The following is a 13,994-nucleotide window of genomic DNA, read 5'->3' as shown; positions in this document are numbered from 1 at the left end:
GATCAAAAAAAGACTGGCATCCTTATCTGCGGTGTAAAGCAGCTACAACCTAAATTGCACAATAAGGATGAAGTAACTGTTGGGAAATCTTAAAACTTAATTTGTATGATAGATAAGGTTTTAATTTTTCCAAGTATTGAATGGGACTCCTGAAATGTCCAGGGGGAAAAAAAGGACTTTTTTTTGTTATTAGTGTTAAACCTTCGTTTTTAAATGAAAAATCATTTTACCGTTACCGTCAGGATTTCTTAAGCTTCAGACTAATGATTCACCATTTTTTCTAACACTGTTCTTGACAACATTCCATCAGCAAGTTTCCTTTGAAAGCGGATTTAATATCATTTTCTTAAGAAAAGACACCCTAGTTCTACAAATGTAAACTTCTGCCTTTTCTTCAACCACACAATACAAGATAGTTAGTCTGGTTTCATGTAACTGACACAACTGCTCAACCAAATTAAATTTACAAGATTACACTGACAAAGGACATGTCAACCAGCCTCTAAGAGAGAAGAAACTGTGTCCACAGTAAGCAGAGGGACTTTGTCAGAAGCAAAAAGACAAACTGTTCTAATGTGTATCCCACCTTGCTCTCAAGCTTTCACACACACATTCTCTTGGAGGTAAAGTAAATGTATACGTGGCGTTGCTGAGTGTGTGTGTTTTGACGAGAACATTAAAAAAGGTGGCGTGCAGGGAGGTTTAAACATGTGATGGCAGATAAAGAAAGGAAGTGGCAACAAGAGCCAGCTACAGTGAATTTCTGATGTGCAGCAGACCAGGAAAAGCAGCCAGTCATCTGACAGTGATGCTCCCCTCAAGACCACAAGAGGAACGGGGGCCAAAAAGTTCAAGGGATGTCTGCTGGCCACAGAGCAAACAAAATCTTAATGTCTAACCTTTAAACGAGAACTAGCGATAATGTGGAGTAGGGATGGTATGAGAAGCCTGTTATGCCAAGTTGATGCCAATATTCTGAACATTTTATAGTACATTGTTTTCTAGAGTAGCAAAAACACCAAACATACCACAGATGTCATAAGTACTGGAGATGAGCGTATGACAGAAGTAGCATAATAATCCTATAACAGAGTAAGTCTGACTCCATATGAAAAGGGCAGAAGTAGAAAGGCGGGAACGGTAACAACTCAAGATCAAATACTGAGCAAAGATGAGGACATATTTCTTGAATTCAGCTTCAAGAAATAAAAGACAACTGTTGTTGTGTTTGGTTGTTTTATAAAAGCTTCTGTGTTTGTGAAGCATTTTGTGACATGCTATGAAATTATGTACTGAGAACCTTCAATGGTATTGCTCAAATATCAAATTAAATAAAACAAAACAAAAAAAAAAGTGTGACATACTAAAGCTAGGAGTCAAAGCCACCAGCTATCAAGCTCCTCTTCTGTGGAACCAACTCCCAGACAGACACACTCCCTGAGCCTGGTTCAGGTGGTTTCTGACATTAAAAGGCTAAATATTAAAGTTTGCTTCATTAAAAATGTAAAGCAGATTTAACAAATGAGTGTGGGGAGAACAGGCTTGTTTGGGTCAGGTGGGGACTTTCACTTGTATTCAAGACCTGTTTGTCACTTCCTACCTGGGAGGTCAAAGAGGGGAGATGCAAATGGGTCAAGGAGATGCAGAATGCTGAGGAACCCCATAGTGTTCCAAGTTACAATTTCCAATTTGACCTACTCTCACATGTATTGGGGGGAAGCCCTACAAAAACAAAGCATGCAGCACTTGCAGCCAAAAAGAAAGCGAGTTTTTCTAACCTGCCCAGACGAGGCCAGTAGGTTGATGGTGGTAAGAAGCATCCAGCCACGACTTGCTTCCTCACTCTGGTTAACCTCCAGGAATTGCACTATGGCTCGACTGGCGGCCTCTACAGAAACAAACACATATACAGGAAGACACAATTAACCGGATGCAAAGTGACAGCTCACTGTGGCGGCAGGATCGGCTGCTGGAACAATGATCGGTTATGCAACAAATACAGCCAATGATCTTGGTGGAATGGAGGTGGGAATGTGTGGGGCTGGTTTGTCATGTCTACAACCCACTTGAGCAGAAACATATTTGAGAGCGAGACAGAGACAGAGCTGGGAGAGAACAGACGGGTGACGCTTGCCACCTCCAAAATATGATTGGCCGCCCCAAGTGCTACCTACAGCCTGATCGACAGGTAGGTACCTGCTATAGAACGTTCAGCACACATCTGACCAAATCTAAAGTTGTAACTAGATAAAATCGTAATACATTACGTAATCGTAGTACAATGCAAGTGGTTTCACATATTTCATCACAACAGAAGTTTTTCCAGCAGATGTCACCAGGTGGATTTTCCCTGCAAAGGATGTTTTTTTTTTTACCTCTTCCTTAACTGTTTAATATTATTTGTGTAGGATTATTCAGAGTTGAAAATGGTCGACGAGTTACTTACTTGACACTCCTGGCATTCAACAAACACTTTAAAAACACACTATTAGCCTAATAACATACAGTTTATTATATTAGGTTTAAAACCTTTTCAAACCTTTTCCGAAGGTGCCACCCTGTTTTGAGGGCTCGTACAACATACAGAGAGCAAAGTGGATCTGTGCTTCACGCACAGCTTGTGCTGCCAGGTCTCATCTTTTGTTTTTTGCTGAACTTGACTTTCTTTATCTAAAGCTTCAGAATAACTGGATGTACTAAGATTCTCCCATATTTGTTAATTACACAGAACTCATATTTATATTATTGATATTACAACATGATACAACATAAGCACAACTAACACTGTGTGTGCAGCATGTTCCAATCTGTGTGACTCACTGAAATTTACTGCCAGCAACAAAGGCTCTGATTGGTTTAGATTTTTCTCCATCTGCAGAAACATTCTTGAGAGCAACACCAGCCCAGTGTCTAAAACCACCCCCTCATTCTGTCACTTGTTCCCATATTAATAGACACTGAGTGGTACACAGCACAGCAAACAGCAGATTGAGATTTAGGAGTTATCGGTGGTCTTCATTTGGAATCATCGCTGACAGGTGTAGAGCTGCGCTACAACTACAAAGTGCAATACATTGTTTAAGGCAAGCAGAGTGTGTGTTCATAGCGGTTGCTCACTTGACCTGCATGGAGCAGGGCGGCAGCAGATGCCGTATCACACTGTATCACACTTAATCTGTCAGCTTTAGATGGAGGAATAAACACACATTTCCAGCCCAGCAGCTCACTGTTTAAGCAAATTAACATCGGTTGTTTATATGATGCCAGGTCCTGTAAAGTCAGTTGAGAATCTGAGTCAACTACTGACACAATTTCCATGGGCCTGGTGGCCAGCTGGAGGAGAGCGTGTTTGTACTGTTGCTGGTGCAAGATCAGAGCTGTTCTCTGCTTGAAAAACACCACATCACATGTTCAGACAGGGACAAGGGAGACATGAGGAAGAGGGAGAAATCAGAGACAGAACTGGAGACTTACAACTGTGTGTATGTGTAGGTGAGCACATGCACCTGATGCTGTGTTTAATATCTTTCATGTGGTGAAGCCACCGTTAGAGGCTTTGAGGAGATACTGCCGGCTCACCTGTAGCCAGGACCAACCTTTTATGTTAGATTAAAGACACACTACCTGCTTTTTACACAGAACATCTGAGAGAGCGTTCGTTTCAAATTTAAACTGATATACTTTTGTAAAATGTGCGACTGTTGCTAATAATAAAATATGAACGTGTGTGTCAACGGGCTCACCTGTAGATTTATTAGAGGCTCTTCGTCTGATCTCGGTCACCATGAGTCGTGAGACCTGCGTGGTGAACTGCAGCAAGTCGGAGAACTTCTCCGTCATGCTGCTGGGGGGAGCGTTCCCGAACACCTACAACAAAGAGTTTGGCTTTGGTTGAATGAGAAAGTAAGAAACAATACTAAAGCTATTTTGGAATAAACAAGAAACAATAAAAATACAAAAGGCATAAAATAATAATAAAGTAACTCATAATGCCAATATAACAAAATTTAAGTTGGTATTGATAAATATTTTGCAGATTATTTCTTACTTGGTAAGAAAATAGAAAACAAAATGCTGATTAACTATTAAATCATGCAGTTAATTACAATTACTGACATGGAGCAGAGGAAATCACCAGGTGAAGCTCTGGTCTGCATCTCTCAGGGTTCTACATGTAATTTTACAAACGCAGACCAAACTGCAGCTTGAGTCACTGTATAAACGACGCTTCGTTCAAAAAGAGCTCATCACATATTTATTTGTCCAGTAAATCTGACACCCGTGTAGGTCTAATGCTCTGGGAGGACTCCACATGAATTATGCCACCAGTGAGTGAATCACAGCCAGTGCTGGTAATTAGCTGACGAGTCAAGAGGCCCTTGGTACGGCACTCGAGTTTGACAAGAACAGTCCACGGAGCCCATCTGCACTGCACCAGAAAGAAACACGGCATAAATCACTTCACTGCACTGAAGTGAGTCCTACTGTACATCGTCTACACCTGCCAGTCTATGGCCTGCAGAGCTGATGGTAACTCAATATAAGCATTCGTTTGACAATTAACTGTTTAAGTAATTTATGAAGCAAAAAAGACGCATTCAGTGGTTAAAGTTTCTTAAATGTATAACAGTCAACAACATCGTCCTTATGCTTTAGGTTTTCAATTGTTGTTTGGGCAAAAAAAGAATTACCATCAGCGACGATGTGTGAGATTTTGTTCAGAGGAGGCTTATCAATGTGCACACGCAGCACACGTTTTTACAAACTAAATTAAAACAAAATTGTTTATTGTTCATCCAGTCTTTTTAAGCTAATATAATATTTATTATAAAATTGCCAGCTTTTGCATACTTTTTTATTATTGATAAAAATACATAATCTCATGTTATTATGCGTTCTTTATGATGCAGACGATGGCAGAAATATTAGGATGATGACGGATGATGATGTTTCATAATTTGACTTTAAAGCCTGTCAAGCGTTTATGAACAAAACACTATTTATCAATTTTATTTGGTGTATGATACTGTTAGAGACCTGCACCGTTGTGAGGTCACAATAAAGCCCGGTATCATGCAGTGACACAGTAACTCATTCTGTGGACGACTCTGGATCATGGACACGGTGGCTTCCATCTTAAGAGCTATGGGAAACAATGCAGGCAATGACAAAAGGAAGCCACCAGACGCAGACACTTTACTGTTGGTTGAAAGAAAAGAAGAAGCTGTGAACTTATCCTTTGACCTCAGAACCTAATCTGTGAGGTCTGAGGTCAGGTGAGTATGGAAAGAATCCCAAAACCCCAGGTGACATCTGATTTGGAAAATGTCGAGCATCCACAGAGTCTGTTAAGTCTAGCACACAGTGCTACTGTCTCAGTCAGTGGCCTCTCATCAAACTGACTTATTTCAGTTCTTATAGGGCAGATATGGAATTCAGACACAGCCACATCTGGAGCATCTTACCCTGTTAAAAACAGGAAGCATCATGTAGAGCTTCTCCTCCTGCTCCTTCTGAGTCATGTGACGTGGAGGGTGGCACAGCTCGGAGAAGAGGCGTCGCAGGTGCATTAGGCCCAGCGCGTTGTCCTGGGGGCTGCACTCCTCCTGCCTCGGCCGCCCCATGATCCTCTTTACCATGTTCATCTTGAGCGGCTTTGTCAGGGCAAACGCAGCCCTGTGGAGAGAAGAGCGGACGTTAACATCTCGTAGCAGTTAGAGAAATTTACAGCGCGTCCCACGTTTTTTACTTTAACCTGTAAGGTAACAGAGCACAGCTAAGCCATGACACATGTTAATTTGATATCTCTCTACCTCGGTTTCAACCGTAGCACGGTTGTTATATATTTAGTCATTATTTCCACTTCCAATTCTCTCCAGGCCATCTTTAAGACAGTTGCTAGGAGACTTCACAGCGCTGCAAAGCCTATATTCACTGCAGACAAACATTCACAGATTAAATCAGAATCGACAGTCTAGAAGCAACAACTTAGCTTTTTTGAAAGGCCTAAACTGAAAACACTCATTTCAATCTCGTCCATTTCAGTCACAGCCCTGACACACCATACCTTGCTCAAGGGTTCTCTGACATGGTGGCTGAGGAAGAGAAATGTCGCATTCATTTTCTTCACACAAGTATGAGCCCTGAGAATACATTTTTAAAAAAATCCTTGAATCTCTCCTAACTTTTTATTTCTCTACAAATACATAATAGCTCTCAAATTACTAGTGCATTATGTTAAATGCTCCGACTCTTGCAAGATACAAATTAAGTGTAGCTCGAAAGCAGCAGCTTTTTAGAATTGTAATTACTGTTTTGCTTCGAACACTTGTGCAAACAATAGGATTATCTTTACATTTATATCCTAATCCTTTAGCTAAGGTTACATCTCCTACTCGCAAAGATCAAGCATTTTTTTATTTAATCTGTTGCTCGAACAACCTGCATCAAAGCTTGACTTCCAATGAATGACAGCTAATTTATACTAAAGTGAACAAAAAAAAAAAACTTTAATATCAAGGACAAAAATGCTGCAACCATAACATCTCCCATAAGGTTCCTATAGTTTGTTAGTTTCTGGCTTATGTATGCCATCAAACTGTGTCCCTGAGGTAAAGTAGTAGTACTGTACTACTGCACTACAGCAGCACATAATACACTGTTATTTGAACATTTTCTAAAAAGAACACAACTGTCAATCAATGTATATTACAAGTGATTTCCTATTGCATTTAGGACATGATGTGAATTTCAAACACTGTGTCTCGTATCTCGGCGCAGATAAACCAATTGTGGCCGATTATTTTCCCCTGACACCTGCCAGTACAACCCCATTTTCCACGGTGAGTCACCGATGTTGCCCACTCTTTAGTGTTTGCTCAGAGGCACCTAGTAGTAAGATGTAGTTACTGAGGACTTCAGCCACTTATGTGAAGTCTAAACAACAACCTGGGTTCCAAGCAGGCATCCTTACTTTAAGAGGCCCTCTGAGCAGGCAATTCACTCTTGGCCAACTTCTCCAATAACTATCTGATGCTGCTGCTGTGATATCACAGGTGCCTGCACTGTGGAGACATTGGGGTATTTTAAAAGTAGTGTGTAGACCTGGCAGCATGCCAAAAGATTTTCCCCTGCTTGTTGTTTCCAAGGCCGAGTTTTTATTATTATATAAAAGGTGACTTTTGGATTATGACCTATTAACACCATATGCTTTTAAATTCATGTCACCTAATAAATACGTGTCGATGTTGATGAAACCTCAGTATTTTGATTATAATTATATCATTCATTAACACACCAAGCTGTACCTCCATGTACTAACTAAGAAGAGCTAAGCAGAAAGGGTCCTTGAAGTGTTTTCATATTCAAGGTCTGCTGTCCCACTGTTAGCGTCTACACAACTCAACCCTACGTTATCTTTGTTGCTCTCAAAGACAGAAAGCCCATGAAGAGTAACATAATGAAGATCGTTACAAGGATGCATCCACACATTATTATAATTTACAGGAATGTGACATCTGTGGTACCAGCAATATTACTGCAAACTGAAGGTTTAGTAACTCCCCCAGCCCACACAGCCAGGGCTGCCCTCTGCGTGAACCCAAACTCAAACTGCAATTACATTTTACATCTGCCATTCGGTGGATTTTTTATCTTCGTAGGTGCCTCACACTGTTCATGAATGCACAAATACAATTTCAGCATGCACAAGACTGAAGCCGTGTAACCAATAAAGAACTAGAAATAGAGAAGGTTGCTGGCTTAACTGTGACTAAACACAAAATAGTAGTGAAACACAAAAGTCTAGAACAGAAAAAAAACAAAAAAGGGAAATGACATATTTCCATAATTATGTTTTATGTTACATAATTAGTTCTGTCAGAGCAGTGTTTTGGCTTCTTTTCTCAGTTGGTATTGTCTCAGAAAGCCGATTCCGCAAACAGGTAGAACGTCTGGTTAATGTCACATGCATCTTCCACACGTGATGAAGATCAAAAAGTGACGAGTTTTTGCATCAACAATCCAGCCTGTGTTCGCAGCGATACATTTCACGATTCAGCTCGTACCAACAGTAACGTCTGCCGGTCACTGATAAGGCATTAGAACAGTGGGCAGTTGCGTGCCCACCATCCACACCAGATGCCTGGTGGAATAACCCGTACAAATATAAAGACATTATGTTATACAAAGAAAGTGGAAGCCAGAAGGTACAGAGCTCGTGTTTAATGTACATTAAAGCTCTTTAAAGCAAAAAAAAAAAAAAGTCTGTATATATTTACTAATGGCTCACTGCTGCTTAACTTTTGTTCTCGTTTTAACAGGGAAGTGTCAGCAGAACATGATGTCTTTTCAGCCACAAAAAGCGACAAATATAGATGTGATTAACTGTATAGTTAGGAGGTGCTTTTAACAGTAATTTGAACTATTTTAGTTAGAGTGCGTAAAGTTGAACAAAAGCATTTCTGCAGTGCTTTACAAAAGATGCAGCTGTGTATGCAAGTACAAATTTCCAAGGTTTTATCTGTTAAGTTGAGCCAAGAGTCAGCACTCGGTTGGAGCCAGGACAGACAATTACAGCTAAAGGAAAAGTATTTTGTTGCTGAAACCCTCCATTTAAAAAAAAAAAAAGCACATTAATTAAATTACCTGCTGATTATGTTCTAAAAATAACTAAAGACTTGTGATTGACATTTGACTTTTAATCAAAGTGTTTGTAAGCTCACCGAAAAGAAGAAAGCACAAGCAGGCCTTGCCTAATTACCAAACAATTAATTACCCTCAGAGTGTCTTATCAAGATTAAGTTCTAGGAGATTTATTATTACCATGAGATGAGGAAACTATTCTCAGCACCGCTGCAGCCTGGTCAGGTCCCTACACGTCTAATATCGCTCTCCCTTCTCTAATGACACACAGTGTTTTACGTTTAGCCCTTGCTTGTCATTTATACATTTAATAATCCGCACAACCCACAAGCCGATGCCCATCGTAAATAAAACAAACTCGATCCACCACAAAATGATGGGGTTAACCTTTGGCAATAGAAAAACAAAGAGACACATTTTAAGCTGGTCGCAGTTCAGTGAGAGAGCCACAGACCTACTACACTTCTGGCCAAGCTAGCGCAACACCACTGGGGTTACAAAGTGGGGTAACAAAGCTTCAGCAGCATCAGCAGAAACCCTCGTCCTTAGCTGCTGGCTTATATGGAAACTCAGGCTGAGCCACCGACAAGGCTGTTGAAAAGTTGCCCGTCAACAAGAAAATCTTGCTGGATGTCAGAAATTGAGAATCCAAAAGCAGAAGTGGCTGCTCTGTGGCTGATTTAAAAATATCTAGCCTTCTGGGCCCGTGTTTAAAGCTGCAAATTCAAAGATGAAAATGAAATAGCCAAGAATGACAGAAAGCAATGGACGGTTCTCCAGAGATATGTTTGTCTCGTCTTGGCACTTGCTTCTCATTATTCACGGAGACCTGGTGAAACTGTAAAAAATGAATTCTGATAACCTGGCAACCTGGAGAAATTTGCCAACACCTCTGCCAGAAATGAAATTATATTAAGAAAAAAGAAATTATATAAATATAATTACTCCAATCCAGCAAGGAATTGCTGACATTAGGAAACATGGCAACACCACTAATACAAGGTCTGACAAAACTGCCACTTAATTTGGAGATAAAACCCAAAATTAGCACTCCAGAAACGTCAACATTAAGAAAACCATTGCAAAGAAAAACGGGGTAAACACCTACATTAAAAAGAGGGAAGTGAAAATAAATCTTTCTTTAATTAACAGAATCCTCCTTAGAGCTGTATCCAAGCTGAACGCTGCTGTACTGGGCCCTGTGTAACAAACAGTGCTGAGAGGATGGTGGAGCTGGAGCGCAGCAGGGCTGGGACCACAAACCGGGGCAAACACATGTCATACGACTCAGCATAAGGCTGAGCTGGAAAATCAACAAAAGGTTGGCAGTGGCAAAAGCCAGAGAGCCACAGACAAATGCAGGATTACATCTCACTCCACCTACTTGGTAAGCAGCGAGTGTCACATAACAGTCCTGAGATACAGCTCGGCAACTGGAGTTTGAATTGGGTCTGACTGCATTTTGTGTGCACATCTTACATTGCAGACACGATCTACTGTAATTTGACCAGAGTTTCTTTTTTGCTTAAATATCACATTAAGAAGACAGAAGCAATAACAGCAGTAGGTTTCACTGTTAAGTTTTTTTACTTTCTTCCTCTCACCCTGTTTATAAGGATTGTACTCCTTAAATTGTTTTTGTCGATTTTGAAACCCGGGTAAACAATCTACCTTTGACTTGATGCCTATTGTTTACTGATTAATGTTGGGAGGCTTGACATAAGATAAAATGTGCTTAACGTAAAACACATCAGCTTGATTTAGATTTACAGAGCTTTATGTCATGTGTTTGTAATGAGATCCATTTTAAATTTCCCATTTGAAAACAAGATGCCATCTGTGGCCTTATTTCCATCAGAGATATGAGCCCCTCTTATTCGTTTACCAAAAATCTTATAAGGGACAAGATGCACCTGAAATAAGTTGGCAGTGGTTTAGAAATACAGAGATTTGTGAGCACAAGCAATTTAGATTCCTGGAACACATTCTACGCGATGATGTTACCTCCAACAAGCCAGGTCTTTCTATGGCACAGAATGTTTGAACTAAACTCATACAGGCTTTGCTGGGGCACTCATGGTTTCACACTATTGGCCTATGCCAGCCGACAGCTCATTGCTTGCTTGATCACCTTCAGGGAAACGTATCATAACATGGATAATTTAGATAACGGCACCACTAGCGTCTGAAGTGATGGTGGGGACAGAAAAAAAAAACTTTTCTTAATATGTTACAGCAATGACCAGTGCACTTTTAAGAAAAACAAAGCATCAAACACATCTCGTCATGGCTGAGCCAAAGAAAATCAGACAATGGCATCAATGGAATGTCATCTCCTGTGCAGCGGGGAACTCAACTGGCTTTCTTGTCTCCCCAGGCTTTTTTCAAAGGATTCTTATTAAGCGGACGCCAGCTTCTATGAGTGTCTCACACAGTTAGCACTAACTCCTGAGAGATAAAGGCAGCCAATGCCCTGGAAAAGCCCAACATTTCAAAGGCTTGTGTGGTTGTTCCTCTGGAGAAAGTGATGTAATCACCGAAATGTCTCCTGTATCACAGTTTAGAGGGGTAGGTGGAAGCTGGAGAGCTCCGCAGAGAAAAAAAAAAAAAAAAGATGAGTGAGATTAAACCAAAATCTGTGAAACAAAACACAAATTGGGAGAAATAAAATGGTGTTTGGGCAGAGTGGTGAAATCACACCATCGTACAAGCCAAAAGCTTTCTGGATGTACAACCTACAGCATCCAGGGACATTTAGAAACCATTATTACAACTAAATCATTTAAAGCCCTTATAACTTCTACAGCATGTGTTTGATTAACATTTAATATTGGACCTGTGTAATAGGTCCAACATAAGCCAGAAGGGCAGGAAATTGTCACAGTCCAAACCAGACTTGGACTCACTTGATATCAATCTGAGCAGGAAGTAAATAAAGCCCGGGGTGTCATCACCACTGGTTATTACCACATGTCAGTGGCCAAATTCTGGTTATTACCACATGTCAGTGGCCAAATTCTGTTTTGGCACGTAAACATTTGTCACAGCTACACAGCAAAAGCTGAGGTGCAGCAGCTAAAACGTGCATTTGTTTCCCAGAGTTCCGTCTGGAAACTAAACCTTTTGTCTAATGGGTACGAAGAGTAATGCTGCTCAGTTCATATTTTTGCAGTAATGTGCTGAATAGTATCCATGACAACAACTGTATCCCAAGCAAAATGGCTGCCTGTCAATAACCACAATTACAAAACAAACTCAAATAATGTGAAAACACTAGGCCCAGTAGGACAGTTTTATTATTATTAATTTGCTTTTTAACATGTATGTGACATCATGTGCCTCGTGGTCTATATGTACTATAAATTACAGATTCATGATAAACTATACTCAGACTCTTGATTAAACATTTGTCTCTCAAATGACAGTGGATAATGACTATAAATATGTTTTTAGATCAACAACCATCACTATCAGATATTTAAAACAAAAATGAAAATGTGGTGGACCAGCACTGGCCACCATTTTATTCTCATCTCTTATAATCGTTACGATAAGAAATGTAACTTATTTCCTCTTCCATCAATCCAATTCAGCTTTATTTATATAGCACCAATTCAGAACCGAGTCATCTCAAGGCACTTTATAGAATAAAGTCAAGACTGTAAAGATGTATGGAGAGAACCCAACAATTCCGCCCTTGAACAAGCCCTGGGCCACCGACATGAATTCTTCTCCCTCTCTGGTTTTGTCATTTTGTGCCTCTAATGAGCCACTTGATGCCGAGTTTCAACATTCTCACAAACATCCTTTGGATGCTTAATACAATGTGAAAAGAATTGTGATTTATAAGTATTGCCATAATGTCAATTGTTACACCTTAAACAGAAATTTATTAGGGAGAACTAAGCTATATTTAGAGTTTTCATGTTGTGTCATCACATCAGCTATGAGTAACTGCTGCAGTCTTATACAAAGTAAATCAAATAAAAATCTAACCTAGTCCGATCTTTAAGCTGGTGGAATAGTTAAATGTAACCAATATTACTGTGAGCCAGTGTGTCTCTTTCGTCCTGCACACGATGGCTCTAGAGAGACAGTAGTATTTTATTACAGATAGCGTAGCTCTGACTGTTGCATCCCTCACTGCTGATAATCTGATCAAAGCTTATTATAGGACCATACTCTAAACATTAAAAATATGTTAAGTAACATGTAAATGAGTCTAGTAATGGCACTGAGAGGTAAAGCTGTTTCATCAATAATAGACATGCTAGATCTACCAAGGTCAGGCTTTAGCAGTTAACAGTAAACAAACCACCGGTCGCTGCGGAGACAGGCTCAGCACCAAGCTCCAGATTTTCCCTACCTGCTGTTCTCTCTGTGCTCAGCCAGCATCCCAACTCGTCACCAGCAGAACAGAGAATAATATCCCACTATACGCCAAGACCGACTCCTTGATCCCCAAAAAACTCTTCTAAGGAAAAGGCAACGGCAATGGTGTCATGCCTTCCCCTCGCGGCAGAGTGAGAAGAGAAGAGGCTAAGCATGGAGGCACGACTTGTCTTCATTGGCAGTGCCAGGGGCTTTGTTCGCCAGCAAGCTTACTGAGTGTGTGTGTGTGTGTGTGTGGCCTGCCGGGACTGGCACAGCTGATCCCCCACTGACACCGGGTGGGGTGTACTGGGCTTTGGAGGAAGAGGAGGGGAGGGTGGAGTGTGAGAGGGCTATGGCCGTCACAGCAAGAGGAACATACCATTTCTACCGGAAAAGGGGTGGGAACAGCACAACACGCAGCAGTAAGTACCATGAAAAATGTATTTTGTGGGGATATAGTGGTCTTAATGTACATTCGGCCGAAAGAGGTACTATGAACTTTGTTTTATCATAACATCAAGCGCTTTCTGACATCCAGTTGGTGGACAGAAGAAGTTCTCTGGAGGAGCATCTCAACCTGTGCCATGAAATTAAGTACAGGAGAAAGCTGACACGTTCACATGGAAAGGAGGGCTACAGCTAATAACTACATTTTTATACAAATCTGAAGAAACTGAAGCCAGAAAATATTGACCCTTTCGTACTAGTGTTACCAATGAAGGATTTTTAAATATGCTGCAGGTAAAATAATTTGTGGGTAATCACTCAAACTGCAAAAATGGCATCTTTAAGCGCTCATCTCTTAAGAATGTACTTCTGTTTTTTAAATTATATATTTATAAATTAAATATGTTTTAATAAGTTGTAAGAAAGACCAACACCATGGATTAACTATCAGTAGCTGTACCCCCCCAAAAGAGCAAGTAGACCATACTTCATATTTATTAGACACAGACACAATACAGCTGTTTACTTGC

The 13,994-nt window shown here is 40.4% G+C and overlaps 1 protein-coding gene across 1 annotated transcript in view; it reads right to left on the bottom strand.

The window, feature by feature from the left end:
• The window catches only part of wdfy3 (WD repeat and FYVE domain containing 3), a 72,991-nt gene extending 59,687 nt beyond the window's left edge, over window positions 1-13,304 (bottom strand). The window contains exons 1-4 of the mRNA XM_067521439.1: window positions 13,010-13,304; window positions 5,466-5,676; window positions 3,744-3,867; window positions 1,779-1,888 (exon numbers count right to left, since the gene is read on the bottom strand). Of these exons, the coding sequence (XP_067377540.1) occupies window positions 1,779-1,888; window positions 3,744-3,867; window positions 5,466-5,676; window positions 13,010-13,038 (474 nt within the window). The 5' untranslated portion in view covers window positions 13,039-13,304. The remainder of the gene's footprint in view (window positions 1-1,778; window positions 1,889-3,743; window positions 3,868-5,465; window positions 5,677-13,009) is intronic.
• Window positions 13,305-13,994: the final 690 nt, after the last annotated feature.

Source organism: Channa argus, chromosome 11, assembly GCF_033026475.1.
Source record: "Channa argus isolate prfri chromosome 11, Channa argus male v1.0, whole genome shotgun sequence".
NCBI lineage: Eukaryota > Metazoa > Chordata > Actinopteri > Anabantiformes > Channidae > Channa > Channa argus.
Note: the sequence above shows the minus strand (reverse complement) of the source record. Positions and strands in the feature narration are given on the sequence as shown.